At 39.0% G+C, this 20,779-nt stretch overlaps 1 protein-coding gene across 1 annotated transcript in view; it reads right to left on the bottom strand.

Annotated features, from left to right (window-relative positions):
* Positions 1–19,946, bottom strand: part of csmd3a (CUB and Sushi multiple domains 3a) — a 235,509-nt gene extending 215,563 nt beyond the window's left edge. Inside the window, exon 1 of the mRNA XM_060861354.1 lies at positions 19,816–19,946. Within this exon, the coding sequence (XP_060717337.1) occupies positions 19,816–19,834 (19 nt within the window). The 5' untranslated portion in view covers positions 19,835–19,946. The remainder of the gene's footprint in view (positions 1–19,815) is intronic.
* Positions 19,947–20,779: the final 833 nt, after the last annotated feature.

Below are 20,779 nucleotides of genomic sequence, written 5' to 3'. Positions count from 1 at the left end.
GTCTTTGTTTACTCTCTTTGTCTTTCTTTCTATCTTTTTTCTCTTTTTATCTTTCTTAATATCATTTGCTCTCTTTCTCTCTTTTTCTCTGTATCTTTTGCTTTGTCTGTCTCTCCATTTCTCTCAGGTGTCTCCCCTTTTGTCTTTGCTATCTCATGTACTCACTTCTATCTCTCCTCGTCCTTCTCTTTGTCTCTTTCTTTCTTTTTTCCTCTTTGTACAGGTATCTCTCTCTCTCTCTCTCTCTCTCTCTCTCTCTCTCTCTCTCTCTCTCTCTCTCTCTCACACACACACAAACACACACATTCTCCCTGTCATTCTGCCTGTTTTTGTGCTACTCTCTTTGTATCTTTCTGTCTCTCATTCACTCTCTCTCTCTCTCTCTCTCTCTCTCTCTCTCTCTCTCTCTCTCTCTCTCTCTTACACTTTAACTCCCTCTTTCTCTCATTTCTGTTTCTCTCTGTCAGTGTCTCACTAAAGACAGGATGATTTCAGGGTAAAAGGTTTCTGCTGATTCACAACCACCCACAGAGACTCTTCTTTCTCTCTCTCTCTTTCTCTTTCTCTCTCTCTCTCTCTCTCTCTCTCTCTCTCTCTCTCTCTCTCTCTCTCTCTCTCTCTCTCTTTCTAACACACACATTCTAAAATATCTAAATCTTTATAATCATGCTTCGCACTGCACAGTGCAACAAAATGAGCGTTTAACAAATTCACTCATTTTAAATTTCAAATCATTTGCTCTTTATTACTCAGGCTAACGTGGGCAGTCCCAAAACTTTCACTGCCAAGACACTTCATCGATCCCAAAAGGGTTTTAAAAGCTATGTTTGAGATTTTTCTCCTGCTATTGCTTAACAAATGGATCAGAAAAAAAAAATACCCCACAATCATGAAGCAATGAGTTTTCCAGTGTGTAATCTGAGTAAATCTTAACATCTTCACGCTCCTTAAATGCCGCTCCAACGTAAAAGCCTGAACAATCCGATAGCGTTTACGGCGAGTCTTTACAGTGCCGGTCAATGAGATCTGCATTTAACCTTGATTAGTAGTCTTGAACATCAGAGTTGAGAGTGTGAGACAGCAGCAATTACACTGACATTTAAACACTTGTGAGAAAAGAACGTCAGGAGAATCCTCTAGAGCGCCAAAGCAAACAGGTTAAGCGTTTTTGTTGTTAATTGCAGCGATGCTTCGATTGAACACGGTCGATAGCTGTTTTGCAACCGCTGCACTATTCTACCATGCATACTTTAATCACCTATATATAAAATACTATAGTTATACTGTACATCCCATTAGAGACCACATCGTCAATAGATTTCACACTGTAACTGGTTCACTGGTTCACTGGTTTACTGGTGTGTTTAACTCTGAGTGATTTGAGCACGCTCACACTGTCAGACTCAAGTTTACTCTCAAGACGTTTTATGTACTAACTCCATTTTGGGTATTGGTTCTGGGGATGTGGTAGCTCAGTGGTTAAGGTGTTCGACTACTGATCGGAAGGTCATTGGTTCGAATCCCAGGTCCACCAAGTTGCCACTGCAGGGCTCCTGAGCAAGGCCATTAACCCTCAATTGCTCAGGTGTATAAATTGAAATAAAAATGTAAGTCACTCTGGATAAGAGTGTCTGCTAAATGCTGGAAATGTAAATGTTCTCCTTAAAAATGGCTTTGATGTGTTCTCTCAACTGGTTAATGCTCTGGGTTGTTGATCAGAGGATCGAGGTTCAAGGCCCAGCACAGCCAAGCTGCCACTGTTGGGCCCTTGAGCAAGGCCCTCAACCAACCGTATCATAGCTGCTCCTGCACCCTGACCCCAACTGGGGATGTGAAGAAAAGAATTCCACTGTGTTGGAATGTATATGTGGCGATAATAAAGGCTTCTATGCCCTGTTCTATCTATCTATCTATCTATCTATCTATCTATCTGTCTGTCTATCTGTCTGTCTATCTATCTATCTATTTCACTATCACTCTATCTCATATCTATTCACCTTGGAAAGGATTCAGTGGTTCATGACTCAACATCTCAGCTCTCTAGTCCTAGTCTTGGACGTGACAGCCCTTGTAGTCTTGTCCACGGCACCATGAATGGTATTGTCTTTTAAATTATTATTTATTCTTTTTTATATTATTATTATTATTATTATTATTATTATTATTATTATTATTATTATTATTTCTTTCTTTTCTACGAATATATCACCTATAGTATTGTAGATAAAAACAGAAATATTGATGAAACTCTTCAAAATCTTAAAGTTCTGAGTGTCCACTTTCATATGAGCTTCATATTAACACCGCTGCGGAGTGAGACGTGAAAAAGACGTTCAATCGTCAACACAGACACGAGACAAACAGAAGGAAATTATATTTTTTTGGCATCTGAGAACAGAATTAACTTCAAGACGAAGTCATGAAAAGACATCGGTGAGAGAACAAGCAGCTATAAATGGATAAATGAAAAGAACTTTAATGAATATAATATATAATTAGTAGTAAACTCTGGTTCATTCCATCATCTTGTTGCATCATCTTGAGTCCTTTCCAGCCATAAGAACAACCTGAAGCACCATCAACTTCAAGCTAAACAAACAAGCAACAAACAATCTGCTTGTTTTCTAACAACGAAGTAGAGTAAAACTTCCTCGGGACGTCTCGATCATCCAGCAATAAACCTTCACATAAAAAGTTTTGATTTGTTTCTTTCTTCATTCATTCATTCATTCATTCATTTTCTACCGCTTATCCGAACTACCTCGGGTCACGGGGAGCCTGTGCCTATCTCAGGCGTCATCGGGCATCAAGGCAGGATACACCCTGGATGGAGTGCCAACCTATTACAGGGCACACACACACACACACTCATTCACTCACACACTACGGACAATTTTCCAGAGATGCCAATCAACCTACCATGCATGTCTTTGGACCGGGGGAGGAAACCGGAGTACCCGGAGGAAACCCCCGAGGCACGGGGAGAACATGCAAACTCCACACACACAAGGCGGAGGCGGGAATCGAACCCCCAACACTGGAGGTGTGAGGCGAACGTGCTAACCACTAAGCCACCGTGACCCCCCGTATTATTTCAAGGATATCTTAAATATGTTCTGTATATTTAATAAACTTGCTTCATTTGAAAGGTTCAAGGTGTTTTATTGATTTTTTCCTCACAAGTGATCTCAGTGATCCTTTTAGAAAACTAATCCCAGGGTCGTCTTCTGTTTCCGACAGTTTAGAAACTGCTTAATGTAAATCTAGTCATATAAAATTGAATCATTCATTCATCTATCTGTCCATCAGTCTATCCATCCATTCATCCATAAGCTCAGCCATTCCTCAGTCAATTCATCCCCCCATCCATCCATCCATCCATCAATGCAAGAGTGCATCCATTCATCAGTCCATCCATCAGCCCATCTATCCATGCATCAGTCCATCCATTCACCCATCCAAGAGACCATCCATCCACCAGTCTGTCTGTCTCTCAGTTTATCCATCCATCCATCCATCCATGTAACACAGTGAGCATCTGTCAGTACACAAAATATCACGGTTACTCCTCAGTAATAAGGAGTTACTCACTCCTTATTCTCCTTATAAATCAATCCATTCATACATCTATCAGTCCTCACATCCCTCAATCCGTCAGTTAGCGCTACACAAGCTCTCAGCTCTCTCTTCATATACACTTAAACACAAATAATCTGTTCATTCATCCATTTATCTAAACATTTTTAATTAGTCCATCCATGAATCTATGTACCGACCTATAGTATCCATCCATCCATCCATCCATCCATCCATCCATCCATCCATCTATCCATCCACCCCAGGCTGTCCATCAGTCTATGTACCAATCTATAGTATCCATCCATCCATCCATCCATCCATCTCAGTCCATCCATTCATTCATCCACCAGTCCAAGAATCCATCCACCACCCCGGGCTGTCCATCAGTCTATGTACCAATCTATAGTATCCATCTATCCATCCCTCCATCCATCCATCCATCTATCCATCCATCTCAGTCCATCCATTCATTCATCCACCAGTCCAAGAATCCATCCACCACCCCGGGCTGTCCATGAGTCTATGTACCGATCTATAGTATCCATCCACCCACCCACTCATCCATCCATTCTTTGAAATGCACTTATTATTCTTTTGGTGGACATATAGACTACTAGTACAAATAATAAGCATTCTTTTGTTCGTTCATTCATTCATTCCTTCGTTCATTTATTTAGCTCGGGGCTGCGATTGATCCAAAGCTTATCTCAGGAACGCCAGGTACGAGTTGGGAATACGTTGTGGATGAGATGCTGTACATCACAATCAAAGCTTTTAATCCTATTTGTTTTTAATTATGTGATAATTCCACAGAGGAAAACATGTGGAGTAAAAACAAATGCAGTAAAAAGCCAGTGTTACGATACAGGAGATGTGATGATGAAACGTTTATCTGTTAACCATAATCATATTTTTAATTAGTATTTTTATTGATATTCTGGCTTGAGTTTCACCAATTCATCCAATTGTGAGCAAAGAATCTGAACTTTGGGATAGTGTGTGTGTGTGTGTGTGTGTGTGTGTGTGTGTGTGTGTGTGTGTGTGTTCCTTTGACACACGCAGAGCGATGAGTAATTCTCGACAGGGATGGTGACAGTGACGGCATGTTTTATAAAGTGGTTTGGCCCGACGGCCCTGTAGCATTTTACAACTACATAAAGCCCTGAGACGAGAATCTGAGGTGCAGAAACGCAGACGTTGTTAAAAGTCTCAACAACATCTAATGACAGTGTACAGGCCAACAAAAGTGAGTGTGATGGAGTATGTGTGTGTGTGTTTGTGTGTGTGTGTGTGTGTATGTGTGTGTGTCTGTGTGTGTTCCTCTACAATCAGCACCCAGTCAGGGAAGTGATTTTTGGCCCTTTCGTCTTTATTGATTTTTTTTCCTTTCTATTTTCTTTACTTCTGGTCATTTCGCTTGAATCCATCATAAGATCTGATCTTTTTAAACATTTATAATCATCTACACAATTTATTAACGTGCAGATTGATAAACAAACTTCATCTAATATCAATTTTCTATTTTTATTTACTCTGAGTTGTCTAATTTATTTCACACACACACACACACACACACACACACACACACACACACACACACACACACACACACAAACACACACACACACACACACACAAACAAACACAAACACACACACACACAAACAAACACACACACACCCACACACACACAAACAAACACACACACACACACACAATCAATCAATCAATTTCAATACACGCTGAGTGGACAGTTTATTAGCGACTGGATGGCTATCGACTTAAAATAAATATGTGTGCATGGTGTAAAAAAACCGCTGATACACGGTGTGTGTAGGAGAACGGATTAACGATTCAGTTTTAAACTGTGGAGCGTTTTAATATCTAAGAGGTTAAAGAAAAATAAACACATCAACCTCAAAAGATTTGTTTGCCAAATTTGATCAAATACCGTATATTGCATCAGACTAGCTGGTTCATTATCCAGGTCAAATGAACACGTTGCCTTTTTCCTGAGACGTAGTTTAACATTATTCAGTAGTTTTATATGAAGAAATAAAGAAATATAGAAATAAAAAGCTCTGCATGTGCACAACATTGGAACAGTTCAGAATTCAGAGACCTTCTTTAACATAATGAAGTGAACGTATGATTATGTTATTTATTTATTTATTTATTTATTTATTTATTACTAGATTTATTTATTTATTTCATATTATATTATTAGATTTATTTATTTATTTATTATTTGTTTATTGTTGCTGGATTTAATTATTTATTTATTTATTTATTTATTTATTTAATATTACTGGATTTGTTTGTTTATTTATATATTTATTTCTTTATTTATTTAATACTATTAGATTTATTTATTTATTTTACATTTCTAGATTAATTAATTTATTATATATTACTAGATTTATTTAGTTATTTATTTATTTGCTTATTTATTTATTTTATATTACTAGATTTATTTATTTGTTTATATTTGTTTATCGGTGAGACCCATTTCTATTTCTCGTTCGTGATGCAGCACGGCGTCTAATCCACCCATCACCATGATTACACGCCGCCATTCCCAGCACTGACACCGCGATGGCTGATACGGGGTCGTCATAAATCGTAAATAGGAAGAGTATTAAGTGTGCGGCGGGGGCAGGGTGGACTGGAGAACGCAGGTCGGTCATATGAATCAGCATCTAAACACATCAATCTCCTTCAGAGAGAAGAGAATGAGATCTAGAGACGGAGCCCAGCTGCTGCATTCGCTTAAACAGATCCACTCCATCCTGAAAGCCCTGCTGCTCCCCGTACCTGCCGCATGGAGAGCCATCAAGACTGATTTGTTTGTAGTGTGAGAGCAGCAGGGGCAAAGATGGCAGCAGAGCTCCGTCTTATTACAACACACACACACACACACACACACACACACACACACACAGGAATGCACCTGACAGATTCCACATGCTCCGGGATTCATACGTCTAACGGAGCTGTCCTGAGATTCAGAGGAATGACATTCAAGGAAATACCTTTTGTAGCATCGTGTGTAAGGAATAAAACTAGAGACGGCACTGAACCACTGACACCAGACGGATACTGAATCTGAAAACCCACGAACGTCAGAGCGACATTTATCCGTTTATTTTTTATTTATTTAATGTATCTAATAAGAAGAAAGAAAGGAAAAACAATTATTAAAAAAATGACTAAATAATGAAATAATAAAATTTCTAACAATGCATGCACTGTTTTAATGTAATTAAATCATTTAGATTATTTATAATAAATATAAAATATAATAAAATCAGGTATAAATAAGTTATTTTATAATTATAATAATAATAATATAAAAAAGAAAAAATAAATAGATTTTTTATAAAAATATAAAAGAAAAGATGATTATTTTCAAATAACAGCACGTTTTATTTCTCTTACACCGCAGCAATTACGTTACGGCCGCTACGGACAGCCGTTCCTTCACCAGCATCTCTTGTAACATTAATAAACGAAAATTCCCAGCTTGTCCTGTTAGTGCAGGATCCTGCATACTGGAGCGCAAAACGGAAATGTGCAACTCCGCCTTTCGATATGGCCGAGCGCTAACACTGGAGACTCCTTCCAAAAATTACGAAGCAACATTTCGTCAGAAAAAATATCTAACGTACAAATTAGTATTTGTACAAAAACTATATTAATATAACTCTTTGATTTCTTTAAATATTAATGACCCAACATCGACTTCTGACCAAATCAGTCAGAGATTTTTATACAGGTGTTTTATATGTTATTCCTCAGGGATATCCTGGAATACTGCGGAAAATACTGCGTAACACCCCTCTCCTCTCCCCAACCTGACAAACCCTCCCTATTTATATCATGATATAATATATATTCATTCCTCCACACTGACTGCTTTAATTCAAAGTTCACTATCGATTGTCACCGAGTGCAGGAATTACCCAGCATGCTCTTCCCTACGTGAAATCAGCGCAGCTCAAAACACGACCGCTCGCCTTTTGAAGCCAGTCAGACTGAGAAAAAAGGTCAAGCCGTGATCCTTATCGCGTTCCTGGAGTGGCTGATCAACATGGTGTGTACTTTCCTCCTAACTGTTTCAGTGACCTGGGTTTAGCTCATTCTGCAGCCAACCGCTTCATCGAGACGCTTATCACTCTCTGTCAGACGATGCGGGAAGGACAAGGGTTGATGAAGGAACTCAAAAGAAAGGACTGTTGTATCGAATGTTTTATAGACAAGTGAAATATTATGTGCTTCCTGCCAAACTTGGCAGTGTTGGCTCAAGTGGTTAAGGCTCTTTTTTGCTGATCAGAAGATCAGGATTCAAGCCACAGTACTGCCAAGCTGCCATTGTTGGGTCCTTGATCAATGCCCATAACCTTCTCCCTGTGCTCTGACCCCAAGCTTCAAACTAACACAAAGTCACGGTACTCAAAGAATTTCTCTACATACAATACAAAGAAGATTTCTTCTTCCGAATTTATGACCAATGTAATGTAGATGTCTCCCAAATCTCAAATCTGCTGTCATTTCCGTATACAGATTCAGACTACCATATATGGTCATATTGCGCTGTCAACATTTTTGCAAACTCGACTGAGGTAAAAATCCAAAGGAGAAATTTTTTTTTTATGCTCCCCAAAGCACCAACTGATGCCACATTGATTCCTCTGTCAGGCCACGACCTGGAAATCGACCGAATTCCACCATCTTTGAGGAAGTACCGATGGACCAATCAATGAAAGCTTGTGGATGCAGGATAGCCACAAATACACAAAAGGAGTCAGTATGAATAGAGGAGCTGGTTAGAACCTGATACTGGTTATGCTCTGACTGAGAAGATTCACAAGAATTAAATGGTTGTGTGATCATGGAGAGCTGGATCTCTAGTGGGTGGGAATTTACAAAAAAAAAAAAAAAGACCCAAAAAAAAATATAAGTGTCACAAATAAGATGGCCAGCCATAGAACGTTCCGGTATTTTGCTACGTGAGACTACGTCCATGGTTACAAATTCCAGCACATCAAACAAAACCATCGGAGAAACAGTCATCAAACCGCTAACACCACTTCAAAATCCTTACAAATCCTTGTGTGAAAGTTTCTTAATCTTCCTTGATGTAGAATCGTGTTTATACACAAACATCCCAGATGGTTTACAGTTTAATGAGCGAATTACGTGACACTTCGGTGAGTAACGTGGTTATTCTTTTGATAAGATTTTGTCGATTTCTTTCGGTTTTCTCTGCAGGAGGAGCTTAGAAGGGAAAGGAACAGAGATGGTGAAAGTAAAGAAGTATGAAATTCTGGATAATCTGAGGCTGTGGGTTAGCAGTTTTTTTATGTTTGTTTGCTTGTTTTTTTTCTACTAGATTAGATACAAATCATTAAATTTGACTGGTTAAGAATTTTAGATGTATGAAAAATACAGACATTCAGTATTAACCAGTGGGGGCACGGTGGCTTAGTGGTTAGCACGTTCGCCTCACACCTCCAGGGTTGGGGGTTCGATTCCCGCCTCCACCTTGTGTGTGTGGAGTTTGCATGTTCTCCCCGTGCCTCGGGGGTTTCCTCCGGGTACTCCGGTTTCCTCCCCCGGTCCAAAGACATGCATGATAGGTTGATTGGCATCTCTGGAAAATTGTCCGTAGTGATTGTGTGTGTGATTGTGTGAGTGAATGAGAGTGTGTGTGTGAGAGAGGGGAGAGAGAAGGAGAGAGTTCAGAGTTAAAGATAAGCGAGCACTTGAATCATTAGAAAATTTCTCAGCCTGTCTTCAGGAGCATTAAATCAGACACCCTTACGTGACTGATCATGCACCAGCGCAGCCAATTAAGAACATTTTCCTGTATTTCACAGATCTGCTATGATTTTACTGTGAGGAATAAATTTAATGTTTGCTAAACGATGGCCATTTGGGTTTAAATTTGAGCCTGAGGCACGCTGTCGGCTCTCGGCGGTGTGAGGAGGTGTGAGGAGGTGTGAGCGGCGCGTCGGTCAGCATGATCTCAGGTCTCGGATCTCAGGTGTGATGTTGCCTGAGATTTAACCAAACACAGACGAGGAACGGTTTTAGATTGCGATCACACAGCGCAAATATGCTGCGGAAAGGAATAAACATGATGGACTGGAAGAAAATGCTGCAGTACGTAGACATTACGGCTCGTTAAAACCGCTCGCACACTTTGCCAGTGCATTCATCTTCTTTGCAGAGAGCTTAGACGGTAATTCAGCGCTTCAGGCTGGAGCACGGGCCGTTATTTACTCAAGCCGTTTTCCATTTTTCACTTACATATGTTTTTCTATCCCTCGTTCTTTTTCTCTTTTTTTTTTTTTATTTAATATTTAAAATGGGATATTTCTCGACAACTCAATTACGCGTGAATAATTAAACAGGTCGAAGACATGCACGCTCGTTCAGCCTCACCGCTTCCGTTGTTTTTGTTTTGTCTTTTTGTTTTTTTTAGTTCTACCCTGCCGAGTTAATTAGGGGTTTGTAATCAAAATGGTGCAATTATTCTTCAATAATGGAGGATGAATGTTACTAGCAATTGTCACATCAACCCTAATTTTAACCCTTAAGCCCTTGTAAACACTGCATACTTGTTTTTTGACACCCCTCGCTTCCCACTTCCATTTAATCACATAATTACGCTATTACATCACTTGCATTTACCACAGAGCTTAGGAATTCTCTCATTTTGATTTTGGGGATGCATTTTACAATAGAGGCACAATGTTTGCACCCTACAATAATGTTTGGGGTGGGTGGAGGGTGGTGGGGGGTGATTGTAAACTTCTGCATTCAAATGTATTTTTCACCGCTAGCACAGCTTCATGTAATGGCCTGCTGCTCTACTGTACCTGCTATCTGATTGGTCAGAAAGTGTTCATTCATTTTCTGTAAAAACAGCAAAGACTGTGCATAGTGTAGCCGCCAATGATGCGTTTCTATAGCAACAGCTAATTCTTTTTAACCAAGGGTTGTGCATGGGGAAATCTTCAGAACAGGTGAGTTTACATGTCCTGATTTTTAGCTTCATTTTTGGGTTGGTTTGTTTTGTCTCTTTTTTTTTTTTGTCTACTTCTATCATTTTGTTTTGTCTTTTTTGTTTGTTTGTTTGTTTGGTCTACTTCTATCATTTTGTTTTGTCTTTTTTGTTTGTTTGTTTGTTTGTTTGTTTGGTCTACTTCTATCATTTTGTTTTGTCTTTTTTGTTTGTTTGTTTGTTTGTTTGGTCTACTTCTATCATTTTGTTTTGTCTTTTTTGTTTGTTTGTTTGTTTGTTTGGTCTACTTCTATCATTTTGTTTTGTCTTTTTTGTTTGTTTGTTTGTTTGTTTGTTTGGTCTACTTCTATCATTTTGTTTTGTCTTTTTTGTTTGTTTGTTTGTTTGGTCTACTTCTATCATTTTGTTTTGTCTTTTTTGTTTGTTTGTTTGTTTGGTCTACTTCTATCGTTGTTTTTTTTTTTTTTTTTTTGTTTGTTTGGTCTACTTCTATCATTTTGTTTTGTCTTTTTTTGTTTGTTTGGTCTACTTCTATCATATTGCTTTGTCTTTTTTTATTTGTTTGGTCTACAATCATTTTGTTTTGTCTTTTTTTGTTTGTTTGTTTGGTCTACTTCTATCGTTTTGTTTTGTCTTTTTTGTTTGTTTGGTCTACTTCTATCATTTTGTTTTGTCTTTTTTGTTTGTTTGTTTGGTCGACTTCTATCATTTTGTTTTGCCTTATTTTGTTTGTTTGTTTGGTCTACTTCTATCATTTTGTTTTGTCTTATTTTTTTTGTTTGTTTGGTCTACTTGTATCATTTTGTTTTGTCTTTTTTGTTTGTTTGTTTGTTTGGTCTACTATCATTTTGTTTTGTCTTTTTTATTTGTTTGTTTGTTTGGTCTACTTCTATCATTTTGTTTTGTCTTTTTGTTTGTTTGTTTGTTTGGTCTACTTCTAGCATTTTGTTTTGTCTTTTTTGTTTGTTTGTTTGTTTGGTCTACTTCTATCATTTTGTTTTGTCTTTTTCTATTTGTTTGTTTGGTCTACTTCTATCATTTTGTTTTGTCTTTTTTTGTTTGTTTGTTTGTTTGTTTGTTTGTTTGGTCTTCTTCTATCATTTTGTTTTGTCTTCTTTATTTCAAAAGAGAGAGATAAACAAAACAAGTGTCAAAACAAGCAACTGTTTCTAGCTGCTATAATGTGAGCAAGAACAGGAGCTCACTTGTATAATGGACGTTCCAGACTAGAGAAATTTAGCTATAAATGGATTAAAAAAAAAGAACACATTAATCGAGTGATTTATTTTTTGTAGGTTTATTTAACAGAAGGCTGTCATAGAAGACTCGTGACATGAGGGTTACAGCATGTGGGGTGTCCACACATCACAGGGCACTATCTCTCTCTCACACACACACACACACACACACACACTATAGACAGTTAAAACAAAAAACATATGTCTATGGACTGATAGAAGAAACCAGAGAACCCTGAGGAAACCCCTGAAACATGGCAAGAACATTCAAACTCCATACACACATAAGGAGGTATAAATCAAACCCTCAACCCCATAAGTCCAAGGAATTACTATTAACCGCTACTACTAACCATCACCATGACTAGTGCATATCCATATCCATCAACTCCATCATCACAACTTCATCACACTCCTATAGTCTCCTATAACAACACAACCGCACGTGTTTTATTCCTAACATATAACTGAACAAACGTACCGATCGTCTGCAATCTTACGTCCTTAGCGCTGAAATCTAGGTGTAGAAATTTTCATCATGCTGTGGAAATTCCTCCTGCAGTTACATAACCAATAAAGCGACGATCGTGCTGTCAGTGTTATGGCTATAATAATCTCGCCATCACGCTCTTATGCTCTCAATAACGCCTGTTTATTCTGAAAGGTCAAGCGCCCCATCGCGTGCAATTCGCTCGCTCATGGATGATTGAAGCTTAGTGCAGCGCTGTCACCTCACACGTGTTGAGTCTGTAATCAAGATCTAGAGGAGCACATTGTAAACGTGTGTAAATCATTAGACTTGGCGAAGAGAGCCCTGTTTACGGCCAAGACGATCATCCTGACAGGCAGCAGGATTCAAACCGATCACAATAATCACCTGGGACTTACATACTGATGTATGAGCACAGTTAGGGTTTGGGTTGGTTTAACGGTTCAATGAAAATAAATAGAAATAAAAAAATGACGCTTGTGACCTTGGGTGTGACCTTGGGTAGTTCTAGTTTACACCGCAGTACTGAATTCTTTATTCTGATTGGTCAGAAGTTGTTTTAGTTTTATGGTAACGGAATTAACATATTGTATAGAATCAGATTTAACAAAGGGTTGATGAGGAAACGTTTACAAAACTTTCATTATATGAAGAAGTCTCCAGTGTCATTTTTGACTCAACATCAAAGATAAAAACAAGAAGCAACAAATGTTCAGAGCTGGAATAATGGAAGCAATAAAAGGAAGCAAGTTGCATCAAAGATGATATTAAACGTAACTCTAAATGAAAATAAGACGCCTTTTTGGTGAAAGAAAGACTACATGTTGGTGACATTAACACATCACTACACAACTGTTGATTATTTTCCTATAATGGCACACACCCAGCATGACGTGATGGAACGTACGAGTGTAAAAAAAAGTCAGGCTACAGTAACTGATACTGCACAGCGCTGACAACCCGGAAATGAGCAACCGTTATATCTCTGCTTGATGAGTTGCTGATTATCACGGCACAGCAACACTCACCGACACAGCAGCCGCATGCTGCCATCTGAGCTGAAGACAAAAATAAAGCCTGCACGTTTACCCCATAATGTCTAAGACACTGCTCATTTAACACAATTAGCATGGAGTGTTCAGCCATGTTAGGGCGAATTGGAAAAGAAGTTTTTTTTCCTCACAGAGAAGTTTTTGTGTGGAGAAGAAACGAAGGGGGGGTTGGGGGGTGGGTGGTGGGTGGTTTGCAATCGTTAGACAGAGCCGGCAGCAAAAGAAAAAAAACAAGCTGACAATCAATAAAATCAAATATCATGAAAAGTTATTTCTTCACTTTTTCCTCCTGCGGTTAACCGCAGCCCAAATTTCTGAGAAAGACTGTGGCTTATTACAGAGGGATCAGGAAATGATACTTAACATCAGCGTGTTCTTCCATTTCTACACATCAACAGCTGAAAAACACAGAAAGATCATTTCACGTTTCTCAAGCACTGCTCCAGGATGATAATGACCCCTGTAAAGACATGGTGTTGAGGTTAAGGTTGAACGTTGGAGTGAAAGAACTCGAGTGTCCTGCACTGAGCCCTGACTCTGACTCAACCCCACTGAGCACCTTCAGGATGAACTGGAACTGGAATCTCCTCAACATCCTGACATCAGAATCTGATCTCACTAATGCTCTTGTAGCTGAATGAACACTAATCCCCACAAACACAATCCAGCATCGAGTGAAAAGCCTGGACCTGGAATCCAGACCTGTAGCTGAACCCTAACAAGGCGAAGTCTGCCTACAAAACAGGTGCTCGAGCCTTCCATCAATATCCACATCGCTGCTGTTGAGTAAATAACATGTTCCCCTGCGTCCTGCAGGTTCCTCTGTTGTTCACATTATTTTATATCATCTCTTCATGCATCAATTCTCCTTTCATTCTCAATGTTCCTTCATCACAGAGTAGGAACAAAGTTCACTTCCTCTTGAAACCCTTCAGACACAAACAAAGATAAAACAGAAAGCTACAGACCTCCAGAGCTGCCAACACGGCTTACAAGAAAAAATGACTTATGCATGCAAACGTCAATGTCACTGGATGAGATTTCGTCTTTCACTGACATCACACAGCCTTGAGCCTTGTGACATCAAAGAGCCTTGTGACATCAAACAGCCCTGTGACATCACACAGCCTTGTGACCTCAAACAGCCTTGTGACATCAAACAGCCTTGTGACATCAAACATCCCTGTGACATCAAACAGCCTTGTGACATCAAACAGCCCTGTGACATCAAAGAGCCTTGTGACATCAAACAGCCTTGTGACATCAAACAGCCCTGTGACATCAAACAGCCTTGTGACATCACACAGCCTTGTGACATCAAACAGCCTTGTGACATCAAACATCCCTGTGACATCAAACAGCCCTGTGACATCAAACAGCCCTGTGACATCAAACAGCCTTGTGACATCAAACAGCCCTGTGACATCAAACAGCCTTGTGACATCAAACAGCCCTGTGACATCAAACAGCCCTGTGACATCAAACAGCCCTGTGACATCAAAGAGCCTTGTGACATCAAACAGCCTTGTGACATCACACAGCCTTGTGACATCAAACAGCCCTGTGACATCAAACAGCCTTGTGACATCACACAGCCTTGTGACATCAAACAGCCTTGTGACATCAAATAGCCCTGTGACATCAAACAGCTTTGTGACATCAAAGAGCCTTGTGACATCACACAGCCTTGTGACATCAAACAGCCTTGTGACATCAAACAGCCTTGTGACATCAAACAGCCTTGTGACATCACACAGCCTTGTGACATCACACTGCATTGAAAGAAAGACAAAATTATATAATTTACTAAATATCAACATAAACAATAATTTGTGAAAAAACAGAACTGTCAAGGTTTCAGGCGTCTCTTCTATAGCGAGAGGTCCATCTTTGTTAATGCTAATTAATAGCTTAAGCTACAGTGTTGGCACTTCTGTATTTCCTGAGCTTCCATCAGCTTACATGTCTGAGAGTAACACGTGGTTAAATCCTTCTGGTTTAATGTTCAAGTCCTTCAGCAGTGACGACTGATTATTAAATACGTCCTCTGTCCCTTCAGGTGCAGCGTGATAAGTCCTGAGTTACTCCTGAGTTACAAAAAAATATAGAAAAAAAAAATCTTGCTTTCAGGTGGGGTTCAGTGATGATCATCTGAAATATCCTGATAAATGATGGCGTTAGTTTAGACACTTTTCTGAGATAACTGGCAGGATTGGGTTAACATTAAAAAGTAATTACAAACAAAATGGGATTTTTTGAAATAATTTTGAAATGAAAATATCTTAAAAGTTTGTTTTTTTTATTAACTGTATTTAAAATAAAAGAAAAAAAAAGAGTTTATTATTAGTTTTTTGGTCCATCTTACAAATCCCTTTAATTAGTAAGTTGTTACCATAGAAACGATAACGTGTTTATTATACACACCTGTGGTAGAAAAAGAATTGACACTTTCTGACCAATCAGAATGAAGGTAGAAATCAAATGTGTACAGCAAGGTTTTGCTTTTTATGACTCAGACTTTTATCTATTCTCACTTTGATCCCATTTAATAAAGAATTTTTTGTCTTTACACGAGAATGCTCGGTTTTCTCCGCTTCACTCTTCACACACTTCACAGAGATCAGCTTTCCGAACGTGTTAACACGCCTCGTCCGTGTGTTTCAACATATTCGTATGCTTGCATCCAACATTTTGAGGTCAATCGCTTCTAAATTAAGGGTTGGCATGAGGAACGTACAATTTAGACAAAGTAAAGTGACAGATGTTGCTTAGCTCGGAATTAACACGTGGTTTATTAGAACTTCAACTGAATTTCAATGCAAAAGTTAATGAATGGTGTTATTTACTTTGGCGACAGAGAAAGCCCACGCAGTCTGTGCTTTGCCTTTCATTTAATTGTGATATGACTATGATAAAGTGCACTGTACTTGTATGAGCATCAATTATAATTTAATTTACTTTGGTTTTACACTTTAGATCGTGCCGTACATGCAGCCTGCTCAGACAAGGGCGTTAATTACAGTTTGTAGATTAGAATTGACACCCTAAGATGGATTTCGCTGAGTGTTACAGCGTTTATTGGGTGAACTGTTCAATAGTGGAACAATGTCTTTGGTAAGACAGGCGGAACTGCACCGTTCTAGCACCACAATGGTGATAGAATGATCGATTCTGATTGGTTAGAAGTGGGGGTTGGGGGGGTGAAAGGATACACTCCAGTTATGATTTGATTTGATTCATGATATTGGATTTCTGATTCGATTCACAAATCTGGATTGATGATTCGATTCGATTCACAATAACAGCTTGGTGATTTGATTCAATTCACAATAGCGGCTTGTTGATTTGATTTGATTTACAAAATCGGATAGTCGATTTGATTCGATTCACAAAATCGCCTTGATTCGATTCACAATACCGGCTTGTTGATTTGATTCGATTCACAATACCGGCTTGCTGATTTGATTCGATTCACAATACCGGATTTCTGATTTGATTCGATTCACAATACCGGCTTGCTGATTTGATTCGATTCACAATACAGGCTTGCTGATTTGATTCAATTTAATTGTCATAATATTTTGATAATGACTGAAAAGACTCCAACCTTAACCTCCTGAGACCCGTATGCTACTGTTGTGTACATTACAATTTCTACTGACTGTTTCTCTTAATTCATAGCTGATAAATATAAATTTAATCAGTGTTTTCAAGGAAGCAGTTTGGCAAAAGAATTATACCTAACAGTCCTCATATAAGGTTGGTACAATAAATATATATAGACAATGAAGTGTGAGAAAATGTTATGTCCTCATATGAGGACGTTCGGGTCTCAAGAGGTTAATAATATTTTAATCATAACAATGACAATTTTTTTTTCCGTATAAAACTAAATAAATCAAAAATTGCTACAAACAGATGATTAATTTTCTAAACAAAATGTGTGAAAGGTTTACCATCTCTTTAAATAAATAATAAACAAACAAATAAATAAATAAATATACAATAAGAAAAAAATAATATAAAAAAATATGTATATAAAAAATATATACAATAAGAAAAAAAAAAAAAAAAAATATATATATATATATATATATATATATATATATATATGTATATAAAAAATATGTATATAAAAAAAATATATGTACATAAAATATTCATATTTATGGATACAGAAGGAGTCTCCAGTGTCAGTATCAAAGGTAACATTTTTCCATCATGGGAAAGTCTTCAGGACAGAGAAATTAAATAACGTCATTTCTTTATAACATAAGCTGTTGTTGTGTGTGTGTGTGTGTGTGTGTGTGTGTGTGTGTGAGGGAGAGAGAGAGAGAGAGAGAGAGAGAGAGAGAGAGAGAGAGAGAGAGAGAGAGAGAGAGAGAGTGAGAAATAAAAAGAGAGGTTACTGCTTTAGCACATAGCACAGTGCTTCTCAAAGCATTACTGAAGGGAAGGACCAGGGGTCCACGGAATTTAAAAGCACTCAACAGCAAAACCCACCATTATGAATATTTTTATGTTTTTAATTGAGTTATTAGAATTTGACTCATCACTTGAAGCCTACAAACCTTGAACCTAATGCATTCTCTGGGTGGAAATTTCAGGTAAAATTTTTTTGGGGCTTAAATAAAAAGCCAAAATATTACAGCTTGCTTTTAAGTGAATAATTGGATTATGTTCAAAGGGGCTTGCAAATTGTGTCTGTCTAGAAAACTCCTAAAAAAAACCTGTTCCACGAGATTGAATAAGACGATAAACGGATAACAGCTGACTTTAGAATAAAATAAAATTTGTAGGCAAACTGTTGTGGTGTAAGAGGAATCAAACACGTCAACTCGTGAGTTTATTGGCCTGTAATCAACTTCGGAGTCGCAAAAAAAAAAGTCATGAGACGTCACACCATGCTGTCATTGATTACTGTTCTGTTCACACAGATCTACTACTTTTTCAGCCATTAAGCACTTTATGACAAAGAGCAAGGTCAAAAGATGCAGAAGTGTTCGAAACATTTTCTGAGACCATGAAAAATTTTCATATAGAAATCAATCAATCAATCAATCAGTCATTTACATTTCCAGCATTTAGCAGACACTCTTATCCAGAGTGACTTACATTTTTATTTCAATTTATACACCTGAGCAATTGAGGGTTAAAGGCCTTGCTCAGGGGCCCAGCAGTGGCAGCTTGGTGGACCTGGGATTCGAACCAATGACCTTCCGATCAGTAGTCAAACACCATAGAGTTCCCATGTGATCAGTATAAAATGACTTCACACTCAACGCCACTTGGATGCTCTGAGCCTTAGAGACAGGTCCTGGTTATAAAGAAATCCAGCAGAGGTTTCACTTTAAAATGAGTTCATGGGCCGTGTTTCCAAAGTGACAGGAAGAAATGACTAGAATAATCATAGAGGAGAAAATCATGACCATGTGAATAATTAATGTGTCTGCACACTCATGTTTGCAAAGCTTGGCCTGATCTTAGAACTCAGGTCCAAAGCCAGTCACACAGATTTATTGAGACTTCACCATTCAGCATGCCCAAGGTAAAGAAGAAGGTGCGCACCATGAATAATTAATCATATAACTCTAATCATGAGAAAGTATGGATCAGCTGCCAGGACACGACGATGCGCCAAACACAGGGATCAAAGAAACTGATAGAAAAGGAAAGACAGAGTCCTTCAATGGTTTGTCTTTTTTTTTTAGCACTCAAACATGCCGTCTTTCACGCTCATGTGTGGACTGCGCAGTCACGCAGACGCGTCTGCGCATGCGCGCGCAACAATTTCTTTCCTCATCCTCCATTCCCACTAAGCATCATCTATCTCCAAAAACTTCTGTCTTTTCTCATCTCTACGGCTTGAAAACTTTAAAACAGCACTGGTTGATGTTCAAGTTGTAGAGTTTTAGTTTTTATTATTTTTTCTCTTTAGACTGCAAACTAAATTCGGTTTCAGTGAAAAACTTTTTAATCGGATCTTTTTTTTTTTTTTTGACAAACGTGTGAACGCGATTACACATGAGCACTTTGGATAAAATTAAAGCCCAAGCATAAGGAGTTGTTTATCATCCACAAGACCTCCGGGGTCCCGAAAACGACTGTTTATAAGCGCAATAAAGCCCTGCTGAGATTTGGATGAAATTGCTCAACACTGCAAAAAAAACACTGCGCATCAGCCTCCAGCACGTCCACTAAGGTGTTAATGCATTATGCAGACAAGACTCCAGAGATGCACAAGATCACAGACACTAAACACAACATTATAACTATAATAACGAATAAGCAATGCATTTATTTCCATATCATTTCCGCAATATGAATTCTTTAATGTAATGGTGCGTAATAACGCGTAATAATATGTGACCATAGGTCGGTGCAAAATCAGCGCCTTTTCGGTGGCACCGTGGCCCGCTTACTTACCTTGCGCGCGTGTGCACATCAGAGAAAACACGACGTTCCAAATGACAAATCCGCCTTTGATCCTGGCAGCTTTGGCGCGAGAAGAGTCCGCGCGAGAAGAGCACCTGGCGCATCCTCCGTCGGAAAGGGGTACAAATCCACCGCGAGCCTCTGTCATGTCGGAGCGTCTTGGCGAATAAAAAAAAACCGGCGCTGTTTCCCCCCCGCGCGCGAAGAGGCTGGTGCTGAGCGGTCGGGGAGCGGCGTTACGGCGATTCGGTGCGCGAGACGCGGGGACAGGACTCAACCATCTCGGCCGACGGGGGAACAGAGTGCAGTGCGCGCGCCTCCGGAGCTCCTCGGCACGAGCCGTCCACCCGACAGCATGTGGGTGCCGCTTTTTAATCAGCGCTCAACACACACACTCTCTCTCTCTCTGTCTCTCTCTCTCTCTCTTTCACACACACACACACACCTACACACACATACACACCCCAAAAAAAAAATAAAAAATACAAATAAAAAGAAAAAAATGTTCCAAGGTCTGATCCACGCGCGCAGGTTCCTGGTACGTTTTAGAGCAGCTGGAGAAGACGTGTTACAGCAGAAAGTCGGAGCGCGCGAGCCTCGGTGCGTGTGATACGCATGCAACTTTTCCTAGCTGCGGATTTGTGGAGTCTGCTTAGAATGGAAATCGAGTTCTGATCTAAAAGCGTGCTGTGAAATGTGCGATTTAGGACGGAGTCTTCTGCCATCTATAGGTTATACAAGCAACTCAGACCTCTCTCTCTCTCTCTCTCTCTCTCTCTCTCTCTCTCTCTCTCACACACACACACACACACACACACACACACACACACACACACAGCTATATTAAAAACAAAAGATCTTTCAGAGGTTAATTGCCTCCTAAACGAACCTTCATCTTTAAACAGAACCTCAAACTGTTCTAATCGTAACACCAAAAATTATTGGGTCTTGAGTT

This window comes from Tachysurus vachellii, chromosome 25 (genome assembly GCF_030014155.1).
Source record: "Tachysurus vachellii isolate PV-2020 chromosome 25, HZAU_Pvac_v1, whole genome shotgun sequence".
Lineage (NCBI taxonomy): Eukaryota > Metazoa > Chordata > Actinopteri > Siluriformes > Bagridae > Tachysurus > Tachysurus vachellii.
This window is presented reverse-complemented; position numbering and strand designations above follow the sequence as displayed.